Source organism: Epinephelus fuscoguttatus, linkage group LG20 (genome assembly GCF_011397635.1).
Source record: "Epinephelus fuscoguttatus linkage group LG20, E.fuscoguttatus.final_Chr_v1".
In the NCBI taxonomy this organism is placed as follows: domain Eukaryota; kingdom Metazoa; phylum Chordata; class Actinopteri; order Perciformes; family Serranidae; genus Epinephelus; species Epinephelus fuscoguttatus.
The window spans coordinates 31,966,692-31,985,448 of record NC_064771.1 but is presented as its reverse complement, the minus strand read 5'-3'; the positions used below and the strand labels follow the sequence as shown (position 1 = coordinate 31,985,448).

At 39.2% G+C, this 18,757-nt stretch overlaps 1 protein-coding gene across 1 annotated transcript; it reads right to left on the bottom strand.

Moving 5' to 3' along the window:
• Positions 1–1,868: 1,868 nt before the first annotated feature.
• tmem106a (transmembrane protein 106A) lies at positions 1,869–14,274 on the bottom strand. Its single transcript, XM_049564474.1, has 8 exons — positions 14,117–14,274; positions 8,212–8,394; positions 7,911–7,974; positions 7,609–7,762; positions 5,228–5,368; positions 5,100–5,143; positions 4,951–5,004; positions 1,869–2,528 (listed from the first exon to the last, which is right to left on the bottom strand). The coding sequence occupies exons 2-8, from the start codon at positions 8,363–8,365 to the stop codon at positions 2,420–2,422; spliced, it is 720 nt and encodes a 239-aa protein (XP_049420431.1). The 5' UTR covers positions 8,366–8,394; positions 14,117–14,274; the 3' UTR covers positions 1,869–2,419.
• Positions 14,275–18,757: the final 4,483 nt, after the last annotated feature.

The following is an 18,757-nucleotide window of genomic DNA, read 5'->3' as shown; positions in this document are numbered from 1 at the left end:
TTTTGTGTCTCTCTCTAGCTGCTTTGTGTCTCTTTTAGTCATTTTGTATGTTTGTTTGTTTGTTTGTTTGTTAAGATCTTCATCAGCTGGGCCCTAAAGCACAGCTTTAAAAACATTTAATAACACACATTAAACCTTAGGGACCATGCAAATTAACATTTTAAAACATGCATTCAACATTACAATCAACACAATGGGAACATAAGACATATAGAATACATTTTGTGTCTCTTTGTAGTTGCTTTGCATACCTTTGCAGTTGTTTGGCATCTCTTGTGGTCGTTTAATATTTCTTTGTTGTCATTCTGAGTCTCTTCCTGGTCGGTACGGGGCTCTTCGAGTGACACTGCCAGAGGCCTCCCCTGAGCTCCTGGGCCTGTGCCTGGTAGGACTGTTCAGTAATCCATCCATATCTACAACAATGCATATCTTACAACTTAATTGTGTGTGTAACTATGAAAGTGCTGCAATACAAAGTTAAAGTTTTACATTTATCATGTATTTATTTATTTATTTTAGATATTTTTTTGAGCATTTTTAGCCTTTAATGGATAGGACAGACAAGTGTGAAAGGGGGAGCGAGAGAGGGAGTGACATGCAGCAAAGGGCCACAGGCTGGAGTCGAACCCAGGCCACTGCAGCAACAGCCTTGTACATGGGGTGCCTGCTCTACCACTAAGCCACCGACGCTCCTATCATGTATTTATTATTAGGATTTTGTTCCTGATTCATTCCCACATGAGGGTCTGCATTTTGTCCAGGTAGAGCTGATTTTAACATCTGAAATACTGTTTGGTACATTCATCTTTAACAATGCATACTGGATTTTAAAGTCAGCTGTAACAACTGATGAACCAGGTGAGAGTGGTTTCAAACGCACCACTCCGGAGACCAGTCTCTAGTGAAGGCAAACAAATCCAGCAGGGATGAGGCAGAGGCAGAGTCAATCAACAGGATAAATCCAAACAACCAAGAAAAGGACACTGGGAAACAAAAGACTGGAACGCTAGACACACAAGAAGACAAACTGCCATTAAGAGAAAACAAGACACACACTAAATACTCTGGTGAGGGGAAGGATAACGAGACACAGGTGAGGCTAATCAGGGCGGGACAGACAATCAGACACAGGTGAAGTCATCAAAAGGGAGGGGAAACACACAGGGGCAGGAAGTGAAGTGAACTGAAACGAGACGAGTAAAACAGGAAACAACATGAATGAAAGAGATAAAAAAATAACACAACCTCAGAAACTTGAGCTGTGACATCAACAATGTTTGATGTATAAAATCTTGATCTGAAAAGTTACCAGTTCAAACATATATCAAGCATATTCCTCAGTGGATAAATTAATGGACTCTTGCTCGGTAGACAATCATGTAATTTGCAAGAGTTATCCCCAGCTCTGCATCTTCTAACTTGTCCATGTTCTCAGTCTAACGGAGCTTTGGCTCCACCCTGTGTCCAGTCTCAAGAACTTCAAGAGCTGCAGCAAAATAAGGGTGTAAGAGGACATGAATTGTATTTACTGTATTACTATGTATATATTGATATTTGGAGCTCAAGTATATAAAGATAAGAACAACATTGTTGCTGTTGGATGTTTCACCCCAGAAGGACAAAGGTTTAAACTGTGTAAACCGTGTTTTGTTATCCGAGCTGCACTCATTTTGGTGTGGTTACAAAAGTTACGTTGCAAAACATGAATAGAAATTGTGACATATCTGGATACATAATGGTAGTGACTATCACAAAGTTATCATGGTTAAACTGGGCGAGTGTGTACACACCGTTTTGACTCATGCAGTGTCTACAAAAGTCACCAGTGGAAAATAAATATTAAAAACAGACAATCTACCATACAGGACTTTAAATGCCACAGTTTAATGAAGTGCAAATGACAAAAGATTATCAGAGATTAACATCTTATTTACACAATATATGGCATCCTGCCCAAAAACATTGTTAAGTGAGTCACATTTTTAAAGAAATTTACACATCTTCAAACAAAATACAGGCAGGTCTCAATCAAATATAAGCAATAAAACCTTCATTTAAGGATATAAGTATACTTGAATCATCTTGATCTTAAAATAATTAGATTGTAGTGATTGGTTAAAGTCTTGAGGTATGCTAAAACAACATACAGAATAAGATCAGTGGTGGAATGTAACTAAGTACATTTACTTACTATCTGCTGCTTGGTACTTTGTTTTGTTGCTCATCCACTTCAGTATTTCAACATTTGTTCATTGGTAGTTTTTCTTAAGTAAAAGACATGGATGAGTGGATAAGATGCATTTTTACAGTAGTTGTCATTCACAAAGTCACATCCCACACAGAGGAGGGAAAGGGTGCGATGCAGCCAGAATATTCATGATTTCACACTCCCACTTTGGTGTTTTTCATTTGGATTTCATCATCTCACAGGATGAGGGATTGTTGAGTTGGTGCCACAGTCAATGTACTCGAAGGTGTCCAGAGACAGCTGCTCCACATGAGAGAGATAGGAAATATTCATCGTCATTCTGGGGGGAGAAGATGAAAAAACATTATTAGAGACGGCGTGTTTTCACAGTTTTAAAGCTGCACTAAAAATATTTCTTATATTCATTATTCTTACAAAAGATCAAATGCTATGTGTAATATAGAGTGTTCCAGTGTCTTTTAATTGTTTTGGTTTTCCGACCTACAAAAAGAGCCAGATATTTTTATTTAGAGTTGGTTGAGACCAAAACAGAGCTAAAAGTACAGAAATGCAACTCTGCATGTATGCCAATATGTCTGCTTGGAGTGTTAATGACTGCTTTCTTCACCATAACAACTTTTAAAAAATGATAAGTCAATGTTGTGTTTTCAGATTGTTCTGCTGCCCCCAAGTGGCCAAGTTTTATCATAAGAACAAAATCCAACTGTTCTTTTAACCCCCGCAAAAATAAATACAATGGTATTATACTGCGAAAAATGTGGTTTGCAACATTTCATTGTGGCTTGTTTGCAGTATGTACAGTTGGCTGAAGAACAACCTGTTTACTGAAGCTTTTTTGTGACCTCTACTAGGTTTTGTATGTTTAATCAAAGTGTCCTCATGCAATGGTTTATATTTATATTATGTAAATGCATATGCCACGGTTTGTATACTATCTCACAAATAAGTGCTCCATGAATGGTGATGTTATGACATAGGTCAGGTTTAGGAAAGTAAAGTTACATACTTAGGATAGGTCAAAGAAAAGAAACATGGTTGAGCAAGATCACGTTTTGTACTTAATGTAAAGTTATGTACTCAACATAACATGCTTAATGTGAAGTTACAAAGGTTACATTTAGGCACGTCAATTTATATAGCTCAAGTTAAGGACAGGAAAGTTACAGAGGTTAGGTAAACAAAAGTAAAGTCACATAAATTAGGATCAAGACAGTAAAGTTATGTACTTAACATAACATACTCAACGTGAAGTTACATAGCTTACTTTTAGGCACGTCAAGTTTCGTAGATAAGGTTTAGGACAGTAAAGTGACGTAGGTTAGGTTACTGAAAGTAAAGTTACTTAGGTTAGGTTACTGAAAGTAAAGTTATGTTGGTTAGGTTAACAAAAGTAAAATACTTAGGTTAGGTTTAGGAAAATAAGTTACATAAGTTAGGATCAAGATAGTAAAGTTACGTAAGCTAATGAAAGTAACTTTACTTAGGTGAAGTTTAAGACAGTAAAGTTATATAAGGTTAGGTTTAGGAAAGTAAAGTTATGTAAGTTAGGTTAACAAAAGTAAAATACTTAGGTTAGGTTGAGGAAAGTAAAGTTATGTAAGTTAGGTCAACAAAAGTAAAATACTTAGGTTAGTTTTAGGGAGGTAAAGTTACGTAGGTTAGGTAAACTCAACTAAAGTTACATAAGTTAGGATCAAGATAGTAAAGTTACGTAAGCTAACGAAAGTAAGTTTACTTAGGTGAAGTTTAAGACAGTAAAGTTACGTAACGTTAGGTTTAGGACAGTAACGTTACGTAGTTTAAGTAAACTAAAGTTACATAGGTAAGGATCAAGACAGTAAAATTACATCAGTTAGATTTAGGAAAGTAAAGTTACTTAAGTTAATGAAAGTAAAATTACTTAGGTTAGGTTTAGGAAAGTAAACATGACGATGTACCTTTAAATAACTCAAAGTTCACATTGTTTTACACAGGAAACAAAAACAGGTCTCCTGGTGGACGGTCCTATTTGTTTGACCCATTCACCACACCAACCTGCCTCGTTATGTGGACTTTCCCTCTATATACCACTTCCTTTTTTACCACTGTCAGCGCATTGGTCACATGATCGCAAACTTCCCACTCAAGTGGGTTATATTGGAATTACTGGCTTGTTATTACGTGGGTTGCATACGAATTCTGTTGCACTGGTTTAATAAAAGCTGATTAGAAGTAACCTCGATGCAGACAGGTTCTGATGTTACCACTTGCATCTGCAAAATTAGTGTAATGTAATTAGGTAAGTAGTTGCACTGGGAAGTCCCTCGGTTAGTGCAGTTTGTGTTATACAAGGTTTGCTGTCCTTTCTTTTCATGTACTTACATCTTGAGTTCAAATGTGACTCACTCAGATGCTTCGGGGGAAACTCTTGACCACATTTGAGGTACAAAGCAGCTGGTCACAAGCAGAAAGTGTTTACAAAACAGAAGTGAATATTAAAAAGCCAGAGTTCGTTTTTGTGGTTAGAATCCACTTTTGGAGTCCAAAAACCAGAACTGAACTTTCATGTGTCTGTGTTATCGTGTCTTTTAGTTTTATCTGAAAAGAACATTTCAGATTTGAAGATCTGACCCTTTTTTTTAAGAGAACCTGTTTTGCGGCTGTGGTTTGTGACCCTGCCTTAAATACCCTGTGGTTTTGAGATATGCTGTGAAGTGGCTGCTGCCTCCTCTGCTGATCTTCAGATAGAAATCGAAACTTACTGCAGCTCCAGAAATAACGTGTGAATCTTGATAGAGCTCGACCTGCAGTAAGTGCTGAAAGAGATAAAAGCAGTTGACTTAGGGACCTGTGCTGAATTCAGACAATAATAACAGTATTATACCATCTTCACACAATATTTCACACTTACTATAAGCCTTTATCGGTGAGAGGCAGGTCAATTTGGATAGTGTACTGCAAAAGACGAAAGAGAAATTAATAGTAGGACAAATACATCAACAGTACATTTTGATGTGAATCATCCTGTGTGAAACTCACCGAATTCTGTGAGCGGGCCTTGAGGGCGGTCATGTTGGATATCTTGGTTTTGCCCACAACTGCTTCAGAGACCAGACCCTGAATGGTAAAGTCCACAACCTGAACTGGGACATAGTTCTCGTTGGAGATGTTGATGAGATTCTAGGAGAGGCAAAGACACACAGCTCATCAGGTGCAACAAACGCAACTTTCCATCATTAAAAACTCTCAGGGGAACTTTGTCCTTCATATAACAGCAGCTATCTGCAGCCTGTCATGTGAATGCAATTCAGGCTGTTCTCTGTAGACGGTGCTTTGACAAGTACAATAAAAAGGTGGTGGAAATTACACATATTACACTTTGTATTGCATGAATATACAGTATAATGAATGGTGTAGGAGAATATACAGTCTATCCTGCATCCTGTGCCTTTATTCATCCTGTGAATTTATGTAGCACAGTACAACAGTGAATTTCTTGCTGGATCATCTTTTCTTGTCATTGTTAGCTTCCTTGTTTGGTGGGTGCTAATTGCTTGGTACAACCACAGCATACAACACAAATACGGTCAAAAACTGCCTGCTTAGCTAGGCTACCTAGCTTTCAGTGGGGCTAGTTATACTGTTAGCTGCTTGCTGTATTAGCTTTTTTCTTCATCATGTTTTTTACATTTCAATTAGTTGCTGACTAATTTATATGGCACAGTACGACAAAGTGAATTACTAACATGTTGGAGCAACATTTTCTTTTACCTGTCAGGAAAATTTGACGATCATCGTTAGCTTATGAACTAGCTTAATTGACATAGTTAGCTTTCTTGTCATAGCTTTTTGGTGGGTACTGCTTAACTTCTATATAATATAATTTTTCTATGCGTTATTTTAAAAAGTTACACACATTACATATTTAAATATGTAGCCCAAAGTAGTTTAAACACAGTGTACACAAATTCCCCTACGGTCAAAAGATGACTGCTAAGCTAGGCTAGTTAGCTTAGCAGTCAGCGGGGCTATCTATAACGTTAGCTAATATGTACTCGCTGCATTAGCATATACTCGCTATGTTGTCAGTAGCTGTTTGGTGGATGCTAACTGCTTGATTTTAAGATGTTTTGTAGTTACTGCTAATTTTACTAGCTAACGTTATGTTTTATTTTCTCATAGGTTACGCATTTGTTCGGTATAAAAAAATCTTAGCTGTAATTTTGGCTACAGTAGGGCAAAGCACTGTACTGTTGTTTCTTCAGTGTTGTGAACTAGCACCCAAGGAATGAGTCAATGAGTTTTTTTAAATAGCTTTTTGGTTAGATGCCTGAAATAACGTCTGTGGTCAACTCAAGCTTGAGAGACTTTCACATTTTGTTCTATGATATAAAGTACGTCAGTAAATACCCACTCGTGAACTTTGAATATTCTATGCGTCTTGAAAAAGGCGATTGCGAACAAGTGGCTAAATGAGACTACAGAACGTCGTCACACCAAGCTACACCGAACACGGCTTTACAGTCTTGTTATGGTGGTGCGGTGAGGTCATGTGACCGTATGGTGTAGTTCGTATATAGCCTAACGTTAGCTTTTTACTTCTGGTGACTATAAGCTTAAAAAATCAGAAAAGTGGTGTTCAACTGTGAAGATTATCTCGCATCTAAAACGTGCAAGTATCATAAATGTTTGTTTGCCACAGACCCAGATAGCACATATACATCTGGCCAACGTCAGCCCGATATCAAGTTTAGATCATTAAGACGAAGCAGGAAAAGCGTTTGCTCATTGCCAATACGTCGCCAAGACGTCGGACTTTAGGCTAATTGAAAATGACCACCAGACGACGTTCAAACAATCAATAAAAGAAGCTGCGCTCAGTTGGTGCTCCTTCTATATTAATATTCATATGCTTCGTTAACTACAACCTTTATTCATTTAGGTCAGACCTTTCTACAAATATTTCACCATCCAATGTGAGAAATCAATGCTAACATTCAAAAATAGCTAATTGTTACCCTATTTTGTGTGTAAGTGTGGGCAATGAAGAGACAAAAGTCAATTTGAGAAGCTTATTTTCGGCAATAATCCAAATTCCAATGGAAAATCCCATAGGCTTTTGAAACAAGGGAACCAGTTCGATACTAACTTCTATGTTACCCTATAGAAAAATCCTTGCACAAGCTTATACTTCCTCTATTAAGTAATTTTTATACAACAGAGGTATATTTTCAACACGTCAACGCTGTTTTACAGATAAATGGTCAAAATGACATTTTTAAAATGTCAAAAGTCATTAATTGTAAAAACTAAATCAGTACTTGTCAGCCCTACTAATTAAATATTAAGACTTGCCAGAAGAGGTGGCACAGACTTGATTGTAACCGGCTCCACTCTTCACGCGGCTTCCTGTTACTTACTGTGACCTCCATTTCAACTGTATCTGGTGTGAAGTAAACCATGACTGACAGCACAGACACAGGTGTCAGGGTGACACTCCGGGGGAAAAGGAAGAAGAGGATCAGACAGCAAAGGAAGAGACACACTGCCATAGAGATGCAAACGTACAGCTTCCTGAAATGCAAACACCCAAAACAGTAAATGACACGGTGCAACCTTAACGAACATCTCTACATGTGCAAGAGACATAAACATAGTCAGACTAATACTGTGTATACAAAATCTTTTTTTATCAAATGACATTTAATCATACATCACTTACGTGCGTCTGGGTTTCAGCCTCACATCATTACATGGTATTACAGCAACAAGCTGGTCCTCATGGCCTGTCAGTACAAGAAAGAAACAGGGAAATAATCTCTTTCAGACGCCTTATTACCACAAAAATGATGTGAAAGTGTGGCTAAACAAAAGCTGCTGCACTTGACACAGCTGTGACTTTCGGGTTGCCTAAGTTCCCTTAGTTGCTGAAACAGCTACTTGAGGATGAGGGTCTCAGTTTGTTAAGGCACTGAAGTTGCTTAGAATTCAGTCAGAATTGTGAAAGTGGACAGAAAACCAACCTCTGGGAATTCGCCCGGTGCCACGACATGTGGGGCAGGTGTCTCCATTCATGGATCCGTACGGAGGGAAGTGCCTCAGTGTCCTTGCCCTCTCCATCCCTTTTGTTGGATCAGGCTCTTCTGTGTCTTTGCTGATTTTCACCGGTGTAACCATTTCACTTCAGCGAAAGAAAGAAATCCAGTCTAAAGAAGAAAAACAAGAGACAAAAATTTCTGGAATATCCACCTAAAACTCACACTCATCAAACAGTAATTACAGTGTGTAGACCATGGTGTAGACCTAGTGCAGCAGTAAAGAAAATGTTCTCGTCATGGTCTTTCCTGAATTGCTCTGGAGAGCTAGCAGAGTATTGTGCAGTGACCTATAAAGCCGGCCTTCCTCACAAACCTGTGACTTAGCCTTAGCCATTAACCAAAAAGTACCTACTGGCTCCTGCTTGTCATATAAAGAACGTGTTTTATGTGGGAGAACAGGGAACAGACACGGCTATCATTTTTCACTTTGAGCTGTCTAATTAGCAAAGCCTATGTATGTTTGTAGTTCATTCATTTTCCATAACGGCTTATCCTGTTAGGGGTCGGGGGGGTGTGAGGTGACAATAGCCATGATTCCATCAGCCCGTTTAGATGCGCATCTAGAAGTATTGCATCGGAAAATTATGAATTAAAATCAGATTCGCACAAACTAAAATACGCTCGCTTTAGCCGGGTTTTGGTTGATTCGAAAAAATGTTGATTCGCAAAACAGGGGATGGAAACAGTTACGTTCGAATTAAGTCTGACGTAGTGCACCTCTCTCCATGGTGATATCCACACTCCGGGTCGGGAAGGCGGTAATGCATTTACAAGCTGGTTGCCAACCGCCAGAAAAAGTAGAAGAAGAATATATATTATATATATTAAAGAAACTACAGTAGACATAAATTCTCTATAACAACCTTTAAATTAAGTTTAAGTTTATTTACTTTATTAATCCCCCTGAGGGGAAATTCAATGTTTTCACTCTTGCTTGTCAATTACACACAGTTCCGAAAGACACATGCACAAACAGGACCTATACATGCACAAAGTGGAGAGATCTCAGAGTGAGTGGGCTGCCCTTTGGTCAGGCACCCCGAGCGGTTGGGGGGTTCGGTGCCTTGCTCAAGGGCACCTCGGCAGTGCCCAGGAGTCCACGCTCCATATTTTGGTCCGGACGAGGACTCTAACAGGCAACCCTCCGGTTCCCAACCCAAGTCCCTATGGACTGAGCTACTGCCGCCCCAAATGGCCAATAAAGCTGATTCGTGGCCACATGTCAGGATGTCAGCAGAGTCCGCAGTGTGAGAGTGACAAAAAAACAGCCCCAATTACAATATTTTATGGTGCCATTTCAACTTGACATAACCCTGGAATATTGTTAGCACTAAGCATGACTGTTTTTACTTACGTAAAACTTTAAACAACCGAGTCTAAAAAATACTGCTACAAATAAAAGTCCTGACTTCAAAGGTTACAAACACAAGTGTTATCAGTAAAATGTACCTAAAGTACCGTAAAACTTCAATTAAGCGCCCAGTCCCTTTTACTAGCCCAGTGTAGCTGCACATTTTGACAAATAAAGGCCTGTCTCAATTAGAGGCCTGGTGTGGTTGCCAAACAGTTCATTTTTATACAAGTTTTTTGGCTACACACTTAAGCTAACGTTAGCAGTGGTTTGCAACTGGTCCAGCCATGAGGTCCAAATTTCTTCCTTTCTCATTAGCTCTGCGACCTGCAACTCACTTTTGTACCATGACCCACCTGTTGGGAACCACTGGCTCAGATCATACAAACAAATATAAATGTTTAAACTTTTGCCAGTATGGAGATGCTACACATCGTTAGCTTGATTCGATTCTCCATAATTCAATCGTTAAGTTATCGTTTATCGTTAGTTATTCCTTTAGTCTGTAAGTGTCCTCAGATCAAAATAATCAAAAGGGTTTTTCATAAAAATTAATCCAAGTTGTGAGTAGTTTTAACAGGATAAAGTGGTGTTGTGTCGGTATACTGGGTGCTGTAAAACGAGTGTCACAACTCTCTCTGATGTGCTGTCTGTCAGAGCTAGATCAGATGAATTATTTGTACTGATGTAATTCAAAGCCTAATTTTCATACAATAACAATTAAAGTTTTACATTATAAAGTAAAAGTACTCATTATGCAGTGTTGTCGATTATTATATTATTCTATTTTATTACTAATGTATACCATACATATAATAACATTTTAATGCTGTAGTTCATCAATCTGGAGCCAGTTTTAGATACTTGGCATACTACTGGGTAGTACTGCAGTAAAATAAGTTGCTTATATCTCTGTTTATGTTTCTAAGTAGAAAGTAATTATAAGTGTCACAAAATGTAGTGCAGTTAAAGGGTAATATTTCCCTCTGAAATGTAGTGAAGTAGAATTGTTAAGTAGCATTAAATGGATTAAATTGTCCCGTCTTGGATAAAACAGATACGTGCAGGGTTTCTAGCAGCATTTGCTGCAATGATGTCATAATTACCACTGTAATGTTCCCGATTTTGACTGGAGGTTGAGTTTATTCATCAAAGCACTGAATCATTTTGCTTTCACAATGTGCATCACTTGTAAAACCTGAGCTGAAGCTGGTGTAACACTTAAAAAACTACATTTCTCAGCAACCTAGTCATAAATACAGTGGAATTACTGCTAGTTTATTTCTTATTTAGTCAACTGCAGCTACACATAATCGGCTACCTTTATACTATGAACATTAAATATAGTTCATACATATATGAAGTATATAGTGTCGAAATTTGGATAAAATTAACCTTGTTGTTAATGTAAAATATAAGCAGTACAACTGACTTTCTAGACAGTGTCTGCATCATAAAAACACTGGGGACACGACCTTTTTCACTTTAAAGTATAATTTCTGTCTGAAAATGTGACACATTTTATGATTCTTCCAACATGAAGAAGCACTTATCCTGTAGTAAAACTAAAAAATCAGGATGACCAGTTACTGACTGTACAAACTCCAAATATATTCTCCTACATAGTGGAAAAAAGGATTACGTAACTGGATTACATGTCAAGTATGAGGTTGTTTTTCTCTGCTTTAGAGGTCACAAACTAATGAAAACAATGATCAAAATGTCTAAGTTTGATCAATATTCTGCAGTGGTGGGAGGTAACTAAATATATTTGCTTTATACCTGTCATTTATTTTTAAGAACAGGTTATTTCGTGATATTTAGGAGATTAGGAGTGAAATGTTTGGCATGTTTAGAGATATATGGTGTAAACCAAAACTACACACTTATTGTATCATAAAGAATAGTTTCAGTGTGGAACCTTATATGAAGTATAATCTTAACAAAAGGCAAAGATCCCTGTGTGCACAGCTGCGCTCAGGAACGTTACCATCAGCTATAGATACTGGGAGGTTTAACGCCGCCCCAGAGGAGGACAGAATTTGTTTGTTGTGTAATTTTGTGAGAATGGGGTTCGTTTCTTGTTTTGCTGTCCTGTTTATTTTCATTTCATTTATTTTATTTGTACAGGAAAGGATTTATAAGTAAAATTGTGTGTTACAGTTAAAGCTGGCCTGACTAAAAACTGTTTTTCATCCAGTTCCTGTTTTGCAACAAAATCATATTACAACGCAGAATAAAAACAGAAACAATCAACAGAGGCAAAACAACAAAACATAGGCAGCTACACAGACAGTGCAGAATGGAGGACAGAAGTGAAGTGGACAAAATGGGATATATATGAAATGTGTAATAGAGGTTAATGCTCTAATGTTGTGCGGGATCTTGTTACAGATCTTAGTGTAAGTGTGACAAATTGATCTGACCAGAATTGTTTTTCTAAGGTGGTGCAGGGATAAGTGCATGTGAAATCGATTAAGTGATGTGTTGCTGTCTTGTGCTGTGACGGGGAAGCAGAGCAGCATTCCTTATGAAGACATGAGGAATGTACTTTGCAGTGAGATGATCTCTATCTGCGTTGATATCTTTTGGCTGGATGATCATGAGAAACTGAAGTTTTGAGTCAGAAAGGAAACCTTTTTGTGGCTGCATTTCTTTGCCAGGCCTGAGATTGAGGGCAGAGTACTCTGTGTCTGGACTGAGCAGTTAAAGAGCGTCCAAGTGTGCATGACAAATAAAAATCAATCAATCAAGCAAATATACTTCTATGGGACTACAGAGGAAAATATTTAAAATATTTATATTCTTATACTCTATACTTGACAACTGTAGTTAGTTTGAGCCTGTTTTAATTTAAGGGTTATAAATAAGTTACTGTTTCATTAAAATGGGAAACAAGTTAAAGGACATTACATTAAAGTTAATTTATGGACTGTAAAGAATAAGTAGTAACAGGAATCTTGCTGCAGTTACTTTGTATTTGTGTTGACAGACTTCATTACCCATAATCCTTTGCTACCCATAATACTTAAGGAAAAGAGAAAAAAGGTTTTTAAGTTTAGCAAACAAGTCGTACTTGAGTTCACGAGATGGAATGTACCTTTGTTTCATGTTCAGTAAAGTCACGTTCATTCGTCATTTCCAAGCTAGACTGAATTACAACAGTAGTTTCTGGTTTAACTACAACAGTAAAACACTTAAACATTAATGCATCAGTAATAATTATAATAAAATAATATTATATACAACAGTACGATACATACAAAGGCATTGTCCGCCTTATTACTAATACAGTGACATTTCCAGTGCAGGACGTTTACTTGTAATGCTGCTGTATTGACACTTCTATATAAATATGATAAATAATCTGAGTACTTCCTCCTCTGTAGTGTATAAAATATTAATTTCAGAGTACATCAGGCTCTTAATGCTGCCCTTTGCGTTTTGTGGCACATTTATTTTTATATCTCAAACACAGATACCGTTAAATAAGAGTTATAACTTTCGATTCTCACATTTTAAGACTGAAAAAAAAAAGAAGAAAAATCAGGATTATAAGTGACTGATGACACAAACTGCAGATATATCTTGCTGCATAATGGAAAAAAATGTTATGTAAGTGGATTATAGGTCAGATATGAGGATGTGCTTCTCTGGTTAGACGTCACAAACTAATGAAAACAATGTTTAAAATGACTTGATCATTAATCTGCTGTGGTGGAATTTAACTAAATATATTTACTTTATACTACTACTGGACAACAAATCAAAGGAAAATATTTACAATATGTACATTCTTTTACTCAATTGCATTTATTTGACACTGTAGTTTCTAGTTTACAAACAAAACTAATAAAATATGATGCATTATATTTGATTAAACTGCCCAACAGCACATACAATAGTTGAAATTAGCTCCACCTCAACCAACTACAACAGTAAAACGCTTATACGTGAATGCATCACTAACAATAATCCAATAATATGATATATAACAGTGTGATACTAACAGGTTTAATGAGTAATACAGTGACATTTCCAATGCAGGATTTTTACTTGTAATGCTGTGTATGTATATTGCAGTATTGACACTTCTACATAAATAGGCTAAATAATCAGATTACTTCCTCCTCTTATTATTCTGTGTATAAAATATTAATGTGAGAGTATATCAGGCTCTTAATGCTGCCCTTTTGAATTTTGTGACGCACTTATTTACCGTTAAATTACATTTATAACTTTCATTTCTCACATTTTAAGACATTGTTTAGGAAACTGAGCTCACAAAGGATTCAGTTTATCACTAAAATCAGACCCCATGTTGCTCTAAATAAACTTGCAGGACATGTTTTGTTGGCTTCATCAGTTTCCTTGTTGCTCTCATGCAGCTGTCTGTTCCAGTAAAACACGCACAACATGCGGGGGAGAGCCTTTCCCGCATTACAGCAGCTGACAGGAAGGACTGAAATCAGCACTTACCTCACTTTAAACTCCAAATTAATCCGCTCCACCGTTTTTCTTTATATTTAAAGTTTATATAAGCTACATTGAGACCTGTCGAGACGAACTACCTCATGTGTGTACAAACAGAAAGTGGGAGGAACACTTCCTGCTTCTGTAGGTGACAGGTCGGTGCAGGCTGCAGATCACATGTGCAGCTTTTCATTAACTTGCCACCCTTTATACGAGACACACTTTATGCAACACATACTGTATTCACACGCAGTTTAAAATACATGCAACTCAAATGTAGGAAGCGTTATAGTTTAGCCAGTTTGACCACAAAATCTTATTTATTATAACATGGCCGGAGAACCCACAGGGGCACAAAAATCTGCTGCTGGGTCCCTCTTGGCCCCCACATACAACCTTAAAGGGAAATTTCGGTTTATTTCAACCTGTCTCCTTGTCTATTGTCCTAAATTTGTTTCAACTGACTAGTGACATGAAAATAATAGTTAGCATGTTAGCCGTTAGCCTAGATACAGCCGGGGCACATAGTAGCGTCAGACCTGTTAAAACGTAAGTGAACGGGCAACCTTCAAGTGCAAAGTTAGTCCACTAAACAAGCTTTTTTTCCACAAAGACCGCCTCATATCGTTAGGATAAATGTCAGAGAACATATAGAAAACGACATGTAAACGTGTTGTCTTACCTTACCGGTGTGCTGCCATGTTTGTTTACCATCTAGCTCTGCTTTCCAAAGCGCAGCCGAAATATATCTCGCCAGCTCTAGATAAAGCCCAGCTGGATACTACTCCAGGTGGAGGTGTCTCGTCCTCGGTCACATCCAGACCTTGAAAATAAGGCTGCAACCGGTCCCATTCCTTGCAACAGAGGCATTCCTCCTCTGTGGGCACTGGGGCACAGCATTCACAGGTACACCACCAATCTCCAGAGCTACGCAGCCTTGCAGCAACCATTCCTCCTCTCTCTCTCTCTCTCTCCTCCTCTTCTGTTCATCAATTTCACGAAGCTCTTCGTCAGTGTGTTCTGGCTCAAATAAATAAGGGCGGCCATCAAACTCTGCAAAATCAAATTCCTCCTCCACAAAGTCGAAGTCTGGCAAAAAGTCAGCCATTATTCTATAAATCTTTCATAAAATAAATGAATGAACTTTTCAGGCTACTGTCCGGTTCTGCCTTCCAGCTGTTTCTGCGAGATTTCGGGCACAGTATGAGATCACTGCTTGTTCTCGCGAGATATATTTCGGCCGCGCTTTGGAAAGCAGAGCTAAATGGTAAACAAACATGGCAGCACACCGGTAAGGTAAGACAACACGTTTACATGTCGTTTTCTATATGTTCTCTGACATTTATCCTAACGATATGAGGCGGTCTTTGTGGAAAAAAAGCTTGTTTAGTGGACTAACTTTGCACTTGAAGGTTGCCCGTTCACTTACGTTTTTTTTTTTTTTTTCTACTTGTCTGCATTGGTCTTCATAGCTTAGCGCCACAAAAGGATATAAGCTTCTTGTGAAGATTGATGCACTGTTAATCTTGCAGTCAAGTATTTTATACCCATAATGCGTGGTTGTGACCGTCACCCACCCTCCCTGGAGACTAGCCTAACAGCCTTTATTGGAAAAACTTCCTAATATGAGCCAGAGAGGGCCGTGATACACCAAAGTGTGTCAAGGGGAAAGTAAGGAAACAAGCAAGGGGGAGGGGGCAGGTGCTTAAGTTCTGAGTTATATAGTGACAGTGCATGCGGAGAAGAAGGAGGAAAAACAAACAAACAAATAAACAAACAAACAAACAAAAAAAACAGGGGAGAAACAGGCAGTGTAGCTGATGTATTGTGGCCTTGAGGTGGTTGTGCTCCATACAGATGATCAAAAATAAATCTACTATACTGTACTGAAAAACAAAAACAACAGAGAAGTCTATACTGAACACCAAAAATGTGAGAGTCTTGGTGGAGGGGGAAAGCCCGATTGTAGAGAAGAGTTGCCAGCGCGGTGTGGTAGGTTTGAGAAGCAAGTGGGCCCCTTTGGAGTGATCCCATCGGTTCTTTGCGATGCGTCACGGAGCTGAAGTATCGAACATGCATGCGTGTATTTGAACCCTCCCAATGTGTTTACGAAAACCATCACCAGGGTCCAGGGCCAGCCCTGCGGGGGAAGGGGGGCGGTATGGCACCCCAAGACTGCAGGAGCGCCCAGACCCCAAGACCAGGGAGCCGCAGAGGCTGCAGGACACCACGCAGGCCCAAGGACCCGGGGCGGCAATGGCCGGCACCCCCAGAGAGCCAGAGACACACCCCAGACAGGCGGGGCAGGAGGGCCCACCCACCCACCGCCCGACGCGGACAGGGGGGACCGGCCACGCCGCCCCAGGCCCAGGGAGCACGAGGAGACCCCACCCCCCCCAGGCACACAGGGCGAGCAGTCCAGACGCATCCGTCCCCAGGGGAAACCGCCCGGCCCCGCGATCCCCCACAGAGCCAGGGAGCAGGCCCGGATTCAAGGGGGAGAAGGTGCACCTAACACATGCTTAAGACCTTGAGTTCTGATGAACCGCTGTGGTATATTGTGGTGAGAGAGATAGAGGGATTATGCACCTTACAGTTGTTTTTTTAATTAATAGTTATCGAATACTGGATTAAAGTGCAACGTCTAAATTCCGTCTAAAAATAGACAGAATCCAGACGGTTGAAATTAGGTCTAAAAAATATCTAGACGTCTAATATCCGTCTATTGCTCAGTGGGTAAGTCTGTTAAAACAATGGGGAGGTGTGTGATTGTGTTCATGTGGCTTGACTCCTGGCTACATTAGCCGTTAGCTTGGAGAAAATGGTCCCTATGAAAGTGTATCGCTGAGAAGAAATGATCTGAATCACTCAGGGTCGGGGTTACGTTGTTCACCGAGTGATTTGTTCACAGAGTGATTCGTCACGCAGTAGGCAGTCCCTCCCTGCACCCTGGCTGCTTCGCGAGTCCCAAATGATTCATTGTTCACACGGACCCAATTGGCAGTTCCACTCCCGGCCTGCACGCTCGCTGCTGAGCTCAACTGAACTGAGAAATGAATGAATCGGCTCCGGAAGTGACTCAGTTCAGTATGTTCACTCAACAGATTCACGAACGAGACAACACTACTTGATAACATTCCTGTGTTTAAAGAGGAATGATTAAAAAAGAAATGTTCCTGATTTCAAAATGGTGCCTAAATATGTCCTTTAAAGGGCAAACCCATCTGCATCATTGTTTACTTTTTTTTTTATTTCAATTTTAAAAAAAATATTCAGTAGCTATTTAAAACAAATTATATGCCTTTTCTACATAAGCTATAAAATTTATAAATTAATTATAAAAACTATCCAATTAAATGATTAATTTTCTCTGATAATTTTTGTCAGATGATTGCTGGGTAATATGTATGTTGCTATCCAATGACAAGTCGCTTTTTGTGTCAAGACAACGCATTCACGATAGCGTGCACTAGGGCCCGTCGTGATAGTGCTTATTGAGGCCTGTTGTAACTTCCTTATGTTACTGCCTTTAACCACCAAAATCTAATCAGGATCATCATCAATCATCCTTGGGTCCAGGTGGAGACATTTATGCCAAATTTGAAGAAATTCCCTCGAGGTGTTTTTGAGATGTTCACAATAATGATACAGATGCAAGTTCATTGACGTTGACGTTTGACCACCAAAATCTTATTTCCTCCTTTGGTACAATGGGAGGTTTTTGCCATATTTAAAAAAAAATCATCAAGGCCTTCTTGAGATAGCATGTTTGGGAGAATGGGACGGACAGGCAGACAACTTGAAAACATAATGCTTCTGGCTGCAGCTATTGCCAGCGTGTAAGCATAAAAAAAAATAAGACTTTGACAGGAGTGTTGTGTCGTACACGAACGAATCATTCAAAAGAACGAATCTGTTGAGTGAACATACTGAACTGAATCACTTCTGGAACTGATTCGTTCATTTCTCAGTTCAGTTGAGCTCAGCAGCGAGTGTGTAGTCCGGGAGTGGAACTGCCGATTTGGTCCGTGTGAACGATGAATCACTCGTGAGTCGAGAGGCAGCCAGGGTGCAAGGAGGGACTGTCTACTGCGTGAATCATTTGGTGAACGAATCACTCAGCGAATGACGTAACCCCGATTCCCTGAGTGATTCAAATCATTTCTTCTCAGCGATACACTTTCATAGGGACCATTTTCTCCAAGCTAACGGCTAATGTAGCAAGGAGTTAAGCCACATGAACACAATCACACACCTCCCCATTGTTTTAACAGACTTAGTTTCCAGATAAACAAAGCAGCTGTGCGGAACTTTTTACCATTAATAAAACTGTCCCTAGTTCGTATCACCCCCCCTTGAAGATCCGCATATTTATTTGAACCCAACAGCAACAAAAAAGCCTTTCTTTATATGGCTATTTAGTGTAGCCTCACTCGGGTCGGACACACAGCGGAAGTCAGCAAACCAGAATACAGCACCCGAGGCGGAAGTGATTCTGCTCGCCCGCAGCTATTAAAACACAGAAGAAGGAGCGTGTTTACACTGTTTCTCGAGTAAGCAATACTCAACGGGCATTGCTGAACACATTACACCTAACAGTTTTACCAGATGTATCTGTGAGGACTTGGTTGTACTTTTGACGTCATA